The sequence below is a fragment of the Musca vetustissima genome, unplaced genomic scaffold, assembly GCF_032173495.1.
Source record: "Musca vetustissima isolate MV318-11 ecotype Yass unplaced genomic scaffold, APGP_CSIRO_Mvet_v1 utg16644, whole genome shotgun sequence".
Classification (NCBI taxonomy): Eukaryota; Metazoa; Arthropoda; class Insecta; order Diptera; family Muscidae; genus Musca; species Musca vetustissima.
Genome location: NW_026883164.1, coordinates 375,809 through 388,339, shown reverse-complemented (window position 1 = coordinate 388,339; position 12,531 = coordinate 375,809). Strand labels below are relative to the sequence as shown.

Below are 12,531 nucleotides of genomic sequence, written 5' to 3'. Positions count from 1 at the left end.
TTTTATTTACAACTATTTCCTAGATAAACTGCTATATAATGATTAATTTGATTAGTACCATATTTAGATTATGCAAGTTTACTTGCGAGATTAGGAGAGTTAACATGTTGAAGAGAGGGGCAAGGCAATTTTCTTTCAATTCGTTTTGTAGTGTCAGTAATTTGAAATACAAATCCAGAATATTTTCGATGAGGGTATTTTTCTATGCTGTATTATTATTTCTTGTTGTTTTATTTTCAATATTTCTTATTTTATTATTATTTTTACGAAAATTCACAAAATGTAAAAAAACAAATATTTTTGAAACGAAATTGACTTGTATGAAGCAATTTCAAAAGTGATACTAATTCCCGCATAGTAAATTTATATATATAAATTAATAGATTAGGCTACTAAATACTCTGTTGGAGAGTCAATTCCATAGCAACGCAATAATCCTGTTCACAAATCCTGTGGATTATATTTGACGTATTAGCAATGGAATTGACATCGAGTGGATTTCGTAAATATAAAACGGCATTTATATTAGTATTTTTTGTAGGGTTAACCTACTTTATGAGGATTTATTTGACAAATAGGCAATGGAATTGACAATTTAAACCCATTGGGTAAGATGTAAATGTACTTTTATAGAATATATACAAGGGGTATTGTAGGTCGATATTTGCCCTCTCTCGGATGTTACAATTAATCTAAAATAGTTCCATAGCAGAACCAAACAAAAAATCTACCAACTTTACAAGTTTTGCAACTTTTTACTCGAAAACCGTTCCTGAACCCACGAAGCTGAAAAAATTGAACCAAATTTAAGAGAACACAAAACAAAATGGCTTTCTATTTTGTAACATTTTTACTCGAAAAATTTGTCTTAGTAAAAAATGGTAAACAGAAATGCCAACTTCTGATTGGCTGTTATGTTGATTGTGAAGTAATGCTATCTAATTTTGACATTTTTACTAGATTTGCGTTCCCGAACTTTTTAAATTATTTTGAAATGTTCCCCTTTTACTAGCTTTAGTATCAATTTAGATTGGGCAAATCTTTGTTTGCAAAGGGAATAGAAATGGAAAAAAATTGCTCGTACCGACAATTTTCTGCCAATTCGTTTTGTGTAAAATGGCATATAAACGGCATTTACCTACTTTATTAGGATTTGTTTGACATGTACACAATGTAATTGACAATTTAAACCCACTGGGTTAACGAAATCCGGTAACGAAATGTAAACGTACTTATACATTAGAACTTTTTATTGGGACAAACTTCTTTATAAGGATTTATTTGACATATATCCAGTACAATGTAAACGTACTATAAGTTTTGAAATACAATTTTCCTCCAATCGTACCATATACATTACATTTTTTTTTCATTTCATTAGCGTATTAGGGTTTTATAGATCGATTATTGTGCTAGGTGTTATGTTGCTTTTCCCATTGACTTACGACGTACATAAAGTACCAAGATAAACTACTTTATAAGGATTTATTTGAAATATATCCAGTACAATGAAATACAATTTTCCTCCAATCGTATCATATTTATTAGAATTCATTTTTCTTCTAGTTTCATTTCACTAGCCTATTAGGGTTTTATAGATCGATAATTGTATTAGATGTTATGTTGCTTTTCCCATTGACTTACGCCGTACATAAAGGCTTTATTTTATTTTTATATACAATAAAAATAGTACGTATGGATTCAATAAATCCAGTACATCTAAATTGTCACTTCCATTAAATATGTGTCTAATAAATCCGCATAGAGGAGGTTAACCCTGTAAAAAGTTATAATTTAAATGCTGTTTAATACTATGTTTACATTGTACGGGATTTATTAAATCCAGTAGATTTAAATTGTCAATTCCATTAAATATATGTCATATAAATCATAGATGAGGATAACCCCATAAAAAGTTATAATTTCAATGCCCTTTAATAGTACGTTTACATTGTACGGGATTTATTAAATCCAGTAGATCTAAATTGTGAAAACGCTATAATGTAAATTAATTTTTCCTTGTTATATTGTCACCTCAAAAAAGTCATGTAGCTGAGGTAGAAAATGTGAAAATTTCTACATGAATTTAATAAAAAAAAATCATTTAATCTAATATTAATTTTACACACACACACGTTTATTACGCAATATTCTATGTAATATATGGTTGGACAATAACAAGGATGCTTTTTAAAATATAGAAAAATTAGGTGGTGGGGGAAAAACAAACAATTATACATACCCGAATTTTTACATAGAAAAATGCATACTCCTCGGAATTTCTTAAATTTTTATTATTATGATTATGTGTGGTATATACACACATACATATATAGAATGCTGCGGGGCAGCATATACATACGGCAGCCACACACAGTGGATTGGTCAAGCCTGGAATGATATTAAAAGCTACACATACACACACACATGGAAGAACTTATATAGAAATAATATCTATAGAAAAGTTAACATATGTTTTTATTTAATTCATTAAAGAGGGGAGAGAGAGGTTGTCATTAGAGGGTTGCAAAAATTACAACAGCACATCATCAGTGTATTTTTATTAAAACATCTCGTCGTTTGATGCAATATTCTCCATTGCAGCTTAAGGGTCAGGTGCAGTAATGATTTTTCTTTAGCTTAACTATATACATACACATGCATACATATATCCCTTTCTATATATTCAATTACAAAAAGGCGACAAACAGACATTGATAAAAATTCATATAGAGGTTTGTTGTTTGTGTATATCATCATGGTTTGCAATAATCTGATGGGTTGCATGGCAAGCAGCAGCAGAAAATTTCCTTACACAACTTTTGAAAATAGTTTCTATATCACATTCTTGGCTATATTGAAATTATGTATTTTTATACAACTTTTAAGGAATGTTGGTTATAGAGAATTTTTTTTTTTTTTTTTACTACAGAAAAGTTTATCGTCATAATGTCCGTTGGTCGTAATTTGTCCGCCGCATACTACTTATTAGTCATCATTCACTCCATTCATATGTGTATTGCAAATCATTTTCGATTATGGGAAAAACATTTCGAAACTAGTTTTTTCCAGTGATGATAACACTGGAGAAATTCTTGTCATGTGTTGGGTTGTGTGTGGGATTCCCGTATAAGAAATTTTAAATTTATAATTTATTTTTTCAAAAATATATTTTTATTTTTTATTTGATATATTATAATACTTCAGATTTTATCAATTTGTTTTCATATTATTCTTCTTATCTTTTTTGTAGTTTTCGGCATGTAGTTATAATTCTAATTAAATTGTATGCAATGAAATTGACAATATAAATCCACTGGATTTAACAAATCCATTACAATGTTAAACGGCATTTAAATTTTAACTTTTTACAGGGTTAACCTCCTCTATGTGGATTTATTTGAAATATATATTAAATGGAATTGACAAATTTAGATATTTCTGCTTACCATTTTTACTCGGACAAATTTTTTCGATTAAAACGTTTACAGAGTGAACGCCATTTTGTTTTGTGTTATCTTCAATTTGGTTCAATGTTTCACTAGTTTTTTTGGGTTCAGGAACGGTTTTCAAGTAAAAGGTTGCAAAACTTGTACAATTAGTAGATACTATTATTGATTAATTGTAACATTCGAGAGAAGGCAAATATCGACCTACAATACCCTTCGTATATATTCCATAAAAGTGTCCCAGAATATTATAATTATATTTATTACTAGAATTTTATAAAATATATATATTTATTCTAACGTTTCCAGGGCATACCTGTCAAATCATGTTTCGTGCTAAGCTGATCTTAAATTGTCTGTCATTTCATATATTTAGGTTATTATAGTTCTATTATCGTTATTAGGGTATTATAGTTTGATTATTTTCGCTTATTATATGTTGGCATTATCTTCTCTTTTACCTGTTAAAACACAAAAGACATACAGAGAAAAAACCTTTCCTCGGACCTTTTTTACATTGCTGCTGAAGATTAATTAAAAAAAACACTTTTCCAGGAACAAATCAGTGCAACAGATGCACACATACCCACATACCCACTTGTATTATCCCTTAGAAAAAGGATGAAGAATCTTCTTCTTATGAATATATATTTTTTGGTACATATAAATACAATACGGAAATTAATATTACTACATACATACAGATGATATTTTAAGAAACAAAATATTTGTATATCGTTCGGGGTTTGTATATATTCAATGACCTCCTCTCATCCTCTAATCAACAACACATGTGTAACGTGTACGCGCATGCATACAATACAAGACAATACAAAACATTAAGCACCTGGCAAAAATTAAAAATTTCAGTTTTTGTTGAATATCAAATTTAGGGAAAGAATCCTTTCGACTTTCACATCTTTACAAAAAAAGAAACAAAGAAAAAAAAATTGAGCTCAAGATGTGTTATGGATGGGAAAAAGTTATCAAGTACTGCGATTTCTCACCCTATTTTTCGTTTAACAAAAATACGCATAAGAGAGAGGGAGAGAGGGAGAGAGAGAGAGCACTCGAGAAAATAAACAGAAGAACGCCAGACAAACAGATGCATGGACAGACAAAACTCACAGAGAGACAACCAACCATACACACAATCTTCTCTTGGTACACATCATTGATTTTTTCCGTATTTTTTTGTTTGTTTTATTTTAGGTAAGCAAGCAATACGAACACGAAGACGACGACCAAGGGAACAAAAGTCAGCGAGCCAGTCAGCCAGCAACCACGAAGATATATATTCAGCCAGAGCAGCAGAACAGGGAAATATCATCATACTATAAATAAACTGCAGCAAAGGTTCAGCAACTGAAGTTGAAACACACAAAAACAACAACAACAAGAAATACAAACAACTGACAACGAAGACTAGTATCATCGTCATCATATCATATATATACATATATATACAAGTAAGAGCAAGAGAGTGCATACCAAAACAACAAACACATATGGAGATCATCATAATCTCTCTTTGTTGTCTCTTGTTCATTTGAATTGAATTTGGGTTGCTGCCGCCGTTTGGCATGTCAGCTGATTTACTTGATGTGTGAGAACAACGGCGACAAAGAAAAAAATAAACAAACAAAACAACAGAGCTGTCATACTCTCACATGAGCACAGCCAGCAAGACAACCAGCCAGTATTGCAGTGATTTTTGTGGTTTCTTAAAAAGAGAGAAAACACAATCAAATCCATTGATTGATAACGGCAAAGGGAGAAGAAAAAGAACAACAACATTTGCAGCAGCAGAAAATCAAGTTAATCGTCGTTGTGAAAGTGCGTGCAAATAAACACGCGCACCAACCACCACAGCCAGCGCTTATTTTGCTTTCCAACTAAGTCAGCCAACTAGCCAGCCAGGCAGGCCATTCCATCAGACCTAACAAGCGACGAATCAAACCAAACAGGCAAGCAACCAAAAAGCCAACCAACCGACCGACCGAACCCAGTCAACCAGTTTGTCAGCACAATGAACATACGCATGTTGTGAGATTTTGCTGTCGTTGCTATTTCATCGTTCGTTCGTTCATTCGTCGTGTGTATTTCATTTATTTTATTTTTTCCAAACGCTTCTTCTTCTAAAGTTGTCTTTTCTTTTTCACATTAGTGTTCACACTGCTCCCCGCTTGCATACGTAAAGCAAACATTCCGAGAGAAGTAAACGAAAAACTTGCGAAATACAACTCAGCTAAAACGACGACGACAACACAAAACAGAAACTGAAACAAAAAAAGCAACAACAACAATTATACACTGCTTTGGGTGCTGCACCACACCACATTGTCGTCGTAACGTAACAACAACAAAAACACACGAAATTTTTATATTGAATATTGAGTGAATTGCCCTGAACACCAGCGACCAGCCAGTCATTCAGCTAACCAGCCAGCCGCACGGCAACCAATCCTCCGCCTCGGCAAATCCAAAAACAAAATTTTTTTTTGTCGCAACAGCAGACGACGACAACACAGCAATTGCCAAATTCGAAATCAATCCGTAAAAAAAATACAACAACCAGCACCACTGGGTGGTTGGAGACGGAGGAGACGACAAGGAAAAAGGCATTGGATAGCAAAAAGCCACAGAATTTTCGTAACAACAACAAGAGAAACTTTAATGTTCCTTTCTACATAACGAGCCCAGCATTCTGTTGAAACCATATCTGGAGAAATTTTATTTATTTTCAAGTCCTCCACAAACTATTCCAGCAACAAACATTTAAGCAAACGAACAGAAAATACCAACGAGATATTCCAAGAAACAAAAACTGCCCAGCACCGCACAGCTGGGCATTTGGGAAAGAACCGTGTGTGTGTGCCAAAACAACCACAACAAAAACAAGAAGAAGAATTATTAAAATCCAACAACAACAATAGATTTTGTATTTGCCTCCAAACAAAGCTGCCGTGTGGTGTTCTCGTTTTCGTTCTTTGTATATATGGAAACAATACAAAATCATCTTATCTAAAAACAACGCCTATTTTCAAAATAGCAATTTCAATTTGCTTTAGTTAAAATTTAAAAAAAGCCAACTAACTATACCTCGCCAGCAGCAGCACCCAACAGCCATTCAATACAAAACTCCAAATGAAAACATTACTGCTTAGCTCAGACGATATTCAAAACTTTCGGAAGCTAATATACGATCCCAAAGTGGCGAATCTGGGCAACTCCAATACAGAGGACGCCAATTTGATGGCTTTACAATATTATCTAAAACATCCTGGTAATTATACAAGTGCAGCAGCGGCAGCAGCAGCAACCACGGCGGCGGCAGCAGCTGCAGCAGCAGCCACAATAACATCTCAGGTCCACATACAGCAGCATCAACATCAGCGTACACAACATCCACAGACTCAGTCATTTCTGACAGCGGCAGCCACAACAACAACAGCGGCAAACAACAGTACGCATAACAACAACCACACTACCAGCAGTAGCAACAACAACACACAGCCCAATAATGTTGTCATTGTTAGCAACAGCAACAGTAATGGCCTAACTGCTAACGCCACCACCACATCCAGTCATCATGCCCATCATCACCTGTTAGCCCAATCACAAACCCAACTCAAGCAACTGCAACTGAAACAGCCCACAATACACCATCACCAGCACACAGCCAGTTTCCATCATCCCTACTACCAGCAACACAGTACGCCTGCGCCACCTGCTCACACGTCACACGCCCACAGCACCACACACAGTTACACTACGCATTCATTGCCCGTGCATGCTCTCAATCAGAATTCAAATTTTTCGGCAGCCAGCAGCAGTACCGGTGGAGGCACGGCATCTAGTCACGCTGCCACACATACCACAGGCTCCAGCCTATCGCCGCCCGGAACAAATGCCAGCGCCCGCACAACACCCTCAAGCGGTGGCTCAAATAGCAGCGGCTCGTCCACTTCCAGCGGCTCAAGTTCACGCGGTGGCTCCACCGTGAGCGGAGCAAAAAAACTAAAAGTTGAACCGGTACTCTCACAATTCCATCAAAACGAGCGGCTGAACTTTGCCAATTCGCACATCAACTGGACCGAGGATCATTGGCGGCGTGTTGTCTTTCAGGATGAGCGCAAATTTAATTTGGACGGTCCCGATGGTTTTTCCTACTACTTTCATGATTTGCGGAACTATGAGAAAACCCTGTCGCAAAGACCCCGCGGTAATTCGGTGTACATTTATTTGGTGTTGACAGCTGGGGGACCCATTCACCTGGAAGTTTCAACGGCTAAATTTAAAATTGAATCCTGCGTCGAAACCCTACTGAGAGAACGTGCCAATATTGTAGCCAAGCTGGGCGGCAATTCCGATTTCTATTTACAGGATCACAATTGGACAACAAATGCCCTGCCCTCGGTCCAAGAATGGCTAAATGCCGAGAGTATAAAGACACAGAAATGGCCAACGGTGGCCCACGATTTGAATATTATGGAGGGCATTTGGGGTTGGCTGATACGTGAGGTGTTCGATGGTGGGCGTAAATTTTCACGTAAAGACGATTTGATATTTCGTATACGTGAGGCGTGGTCCCGTGTGCCTATGGAATTAATCAATAATTTGTATACCACGCTATCGGAACGTATAACACAGCTTTACTATACCCGTGGAGCCTATACAAACTGTTGACAGACGCTGGTGATCAATGAGTTATATGTCTAAAAAACAAGAAGCCAATTTTTATTTTGCTCTGCGCGCTGGGTGGTTACTAAATCTCATAAAATTCCTCCTCCTCCTCTCATGTAAGGTAATTTTTCGTCTTTTTGTGATTTTTTTTTTCCTCCGAGGGAAATAAATGGCAAAAGATGAAACTCCCAACCACAAGAAATCCACATCAACCAACTCCTCTACTAAAGCAAAGCAAACAAACAACTAAGCACTGTAAATAGGAAACTATAAAAAAAACAAACAAAAAGAAATACAAATTAAATTTAAAACAAAAATCACAGATTAAAACAAAATATTTCTACGAAGAAGCAAAAAAAAAAAAGAATATCTGCTACATTTGTCCTCATTTTATAAAAAGAATAAGAAGAACAAGAATGGGCTGCTGCTCTTTAATTTAAGTCATCTTCCCCATGTATTCACAAACAGAGAAACCTCACAGACAGACAGGTGTCAAATATCAATGATCTCATCTTTGTTTTTGTGTGTGTGTGTGTGTGTGTATGACATCTTCATACTTCAGCTGTTCAGTTTGAAATAGCAGCCCACCCACACCGTACTCCTCTGTGTCATTGTGATGAGCGAGAGAGAGAGAGAGTATGTGTCATAAGCAGTGAACTGTGATTTCAGAGAAAACTACCTGTGACTGATAAAAGAGAGCGAATGTGAGAGCGCAAACACCTGTTATCAATTGCATGAAGAAGAAGACAAAACCATTGTTATCTGCTGTTTAATTTAATTAAGAAAAAAAAACGGAAAAAAATTATATAAAATTCTTAAGTAAATGGTTAATTTGAAAACATAATTTTAAAGAATTGAATTACTTTCTTAATTTTGATGTAATTTTTCTTGTTTCTTATTCTTTTTCTGGATGAGAACAACTCATAAAGATTTTTGTCATTGACAGATAATGAGAGAGAAAGAGAGTGAGGATTAGTTGTCTGTGAAAATATTTAAAAGCAGAGATACCTTATAAAATATCTACAACTTATTATTATTAATTAATTATTATACAAAAAAGAAGATAAAAAACAAATCATATTGAAACTGAATTCTTTATAATTTTATTTAGTGTGTAATAGTTTAATTCTTAGTGTATGTATTTTTTTATTATTTAATTATTATTAATACTTTTTTATTTAAAGCATTTTTTATTATTATTTAAAAAAAATATTTGTTTATTTTTTCAAATATTTGTTTTTATTGTTTTGGTTGCAAAAATAAGAAAGTATAAGAAAATATATATTAATATGGATTATTGACAAAACAATTTATGTGGGTGATAAGAATGTACCAACCACCTCCTCCTTAACCACCACCATCATGTAATGAAATGTCAGACATTTCATAATTTGCCATAATTTAACAAAAGGAAGAAGAAGTATACTAATAAAATACTAGAATTTTGAATGAGTATTGAACAATTGATATTGTTGGTCTCCCTTGTATTCCATAGCTTCCTCATAAAAAAACTACTACTACTAGAGTACTTATAGATAGGTGTTTTGAAATACAAAATATCACAAAAATCAAATTTTATTACATCCTAAATTGTTTTGCCAATAATAACAACCATTATTATTAATATTAAAAAAAGAAACAAACAAATACTAAAAAAACGAACAAAACTCTTCCTCTATATTTCTTATTAACAAAAAAAAAAACAAATGTAGAGAAGAAAAAAATCTTAAAAAAACAACAACTAATGAAGTAACAAAAGTATTAAACAAATGTAGAAAGAATAATAAAAAGAAAACAACAACAAGAAAAAAATAATAAAAACTTGAAGAACAAAGAATACAAATCAAATAAGAAGGATACTAATTAATTAAAAACAAAAAAAACAGAGTATATATGAACTGCTTGTCTTATGTTAAATTAAAAAAATATATGAAAAAAAAACTGTATTGTAATATGAAAAAAACACAAAACAAAATAGAAACAAGAACAAATAAACAAAATAATTATTTTTTCATTTCCAAAAAAAGAAAAATTCCCCCCGCCAAATGTGATGGAAAATAAAATTATTATTTTCGAAAAACAAACATTTTTTTAATAATAATTTTCATTTTCTCAACATACCTACAATGCATAATTATTAAAACCAAATGTGTTTTATATCCTTATAAAAAATGTAACAAAAAATAGCAAACATCAGGTCAAGCCTAGGGATAGACACATTTAAGGAATCCATTTACTTTTTTTTCCAAATAATAATGCAATGCAACCCATTAATTCATAAATACATGCCCCCAACACACATAATCATTTCCATTTGCCAAACCCCCGAACCCAAATAAAAAAACAGCCTCCCTCCCATTTCCCCCATCATTCTTAAATATATAAAAACAAATTAATATAAACATAAAAAAATAAATAAAAACCGAAGTATATATATACATACATAATACACATAATTTTTAAGTATATAGATAAACATTACAACAACATTTAGCTTATAAGTTTTGGTAAAATGTGATTTTGTTTGTTAAGAAATAATCTGATGATGAGAATTTGAACATTTTCAAACAAATAAAAATCAAATCAATAAAATAAAAATAATAAAAGAGAAGAAGAAAAAAACCTTGCGATGAATTAAAGCACCAAAATCAATCGAACAACAACTAACCAATTTAAAATAAAACAAAAATAATTTTGTGTGTTTTTATTTTTAAAAACTGGTGGGGGATAAAGGGAAATATTTTTTTTCAACAGGAAAAAAATTTGGAAAAAATCGACACCCCATTTTTTTAAAAAAAAAATTCGACATGCCCATTTTTTTCTATTGGAAAAAAATCGACATGTCCCTTGGCAATTTTTTTCTATTGGAAAAAAATTCGACAGGCCCCATGAGCCATTTTTTTTTTCTATTGGAAAAAATTCCATTGGCTCCAAGGCCCAAAATTCGACAGTCCGCTTCGGCCATTTTTTTCTATAGGAATAAATTCGACAGGCCGCTTCGGTCATTTTTTCTATAGGAAAAAAATTCGACAGGCCGTTTTGGCCATTTTTTTCTATAAAAAAATCGACAGGCCCCTTGGGCCATTTTTTTCTATAGAAAAAAAAATCTATAGAAAACTGTTAACAGACGCTGGTAATAAATAAGTTCTATGTCTAAAAAAAGAAGCTAATTTTTATTTTGCTCTGCTCTGTGTGGTTACTAAATCTCATAATATTCCTCCCCTCATGTAAGGTAATTTTTCGTCTACAGGCCCTTGGGCCATTTTTTTCTATAGGAAAAAATTTCGACAGGCCCCTTGGGCCATTTTAGAAAAAAAAATTCTATAGTTCCCCTGGGGCCATTTTTTTCTTTAGGAAAAAATCGACAGGATCCTTGGGCCATTTTTTCTATAGAAAAAAAATTCCATAGTTCCCCTGGGGCCATTTTTTTCTTTAGGAAAAAAAATCGACAGGATCCTTGGATCATTTTTTTTTCTATAAAAAAAAAAAAACGACAGGACCCCTTGGGTCATTTTTTTCCGTAGAAAAAAAATCGACAGGTCAATTCGCCCATTTTTTTCAATAGAAAAAATCCTTGTGGAGTCCTGAAAAAATATTTAAATAATCTAAGCCTTCTTGAGCCTTAAATATTCTTTAAATAATCCACTCCTAATGCAGACCGATATACAAATTAGTTAACAAATATTACATTTTTTTCGTAAATAAATTTAAATATTTATTTTGGTTTTGCCAAGGTATATCAAATGCCTCCAAACTTCAATAATATCCAATTCTATCTACTCACAATAATAATTTAGAAAAAGTTGGGAATAGATTAAATCTGTAGTCTAATCAGTAGGATTTTGTATGACAATCAGTATAAAGTCCTTGTCGGGGGCAACCATAATTTCGTGTTTCTTTGAGCGTACCCGTAAAAAGGTCATATCGTTTGAGGGATCCAAATCGCGAACCACACTGCGTGCCTTGTCGGCCAATTGGCTCATGAGACCAGCATATTGAACGGTGGTGGTATTGTCCAAAGTCGATTTGACGGGAATGCCTAGAAAAATTTCAGAAGAAGAAGTTTAATAAATTTGTTTCAAAAAGAAAATCTTAAATGTTCGGCCCCTCCAAATTGTGGTTACTATGGTATTAGTCATAATAATCTGACTTGGTGGCTAAAATAACACGGTTTTTGTTGTTAGCCATAATTATATGCAAAAAAAAACCGAGTATGACAACCCTCCCTACCTTCATTATTGACCACAATTGTTCCAACGACACCTTTGTGGGCCTGTATGCGTTTTAAAGTTTCTTCCACCTCTTGTGACTGTAAAAAATTGTTATTAATACATTTTTTATAATTTTCCTTGTTTTATATTATTTTCTTACCATTTTCCTTTTATTTTACTGACGT

General features: G+C 33.2%; 2 protein-coding genes across 2 annotated transcripts in view; one reads left to right on the top strand and one right to left on the bottom strand.

The window, feature by feature from the left end:
* Positions 1 to 6,553: 6,553 nt before the first annotated feature.
* On the top strand, positions 6,554 to 8,140 carry LOC133329945 (homeobox protein 5). Its single transcript, XM_061538401.1, has one exon. It carries the CDS (start codon positions 6,597 to 6,599, stop codon positions 8,136 to 8,138), a length of 1,542 nt encoding a protein of 513 aa, XP_061394385.1. The 5' UTR covers positions 6,554 to 6,596; the 3' UTR covers positions 8,139 to 8,140.
* A 3,821-nt stretch (positions 8,141 to 11,961) lies between these two features.
* Positions 11,962 to 12,531, bottom strand: part of LOC133329960 (dynein light chain roadblock-type 2) — a 189,260-nt gene continuing 188,690 nt past the window's right edge. The window contains exons 2-3 of the mRNA XM_061538419.1: positions 12,366 to 12,441; positions 11,962 to 12,174 (exon numbers count right to left, since the gene is read on the bottom strand). Coding sequence (XP_061394403.1) covers positions 11,963 to 12,174; positions 12,366 to 12,441 — 288 coding nt within the window. The 3' untranslated portion in view covers position 11,962. The remainder of the gene's footprint in view (positions 12,175 to 12,365; positions 12,442 to 12,531) is intronic.

Bases quoted from the DNA above. Each gene is read 5' to 3' on its own strand.
- LOC133329945 (XM_061538401.1), top strand. From the start codon at position 6,597: ATGAAAACATTACTGCTTAGCTCAGACGATATTCAAAACTTTCGGAAG.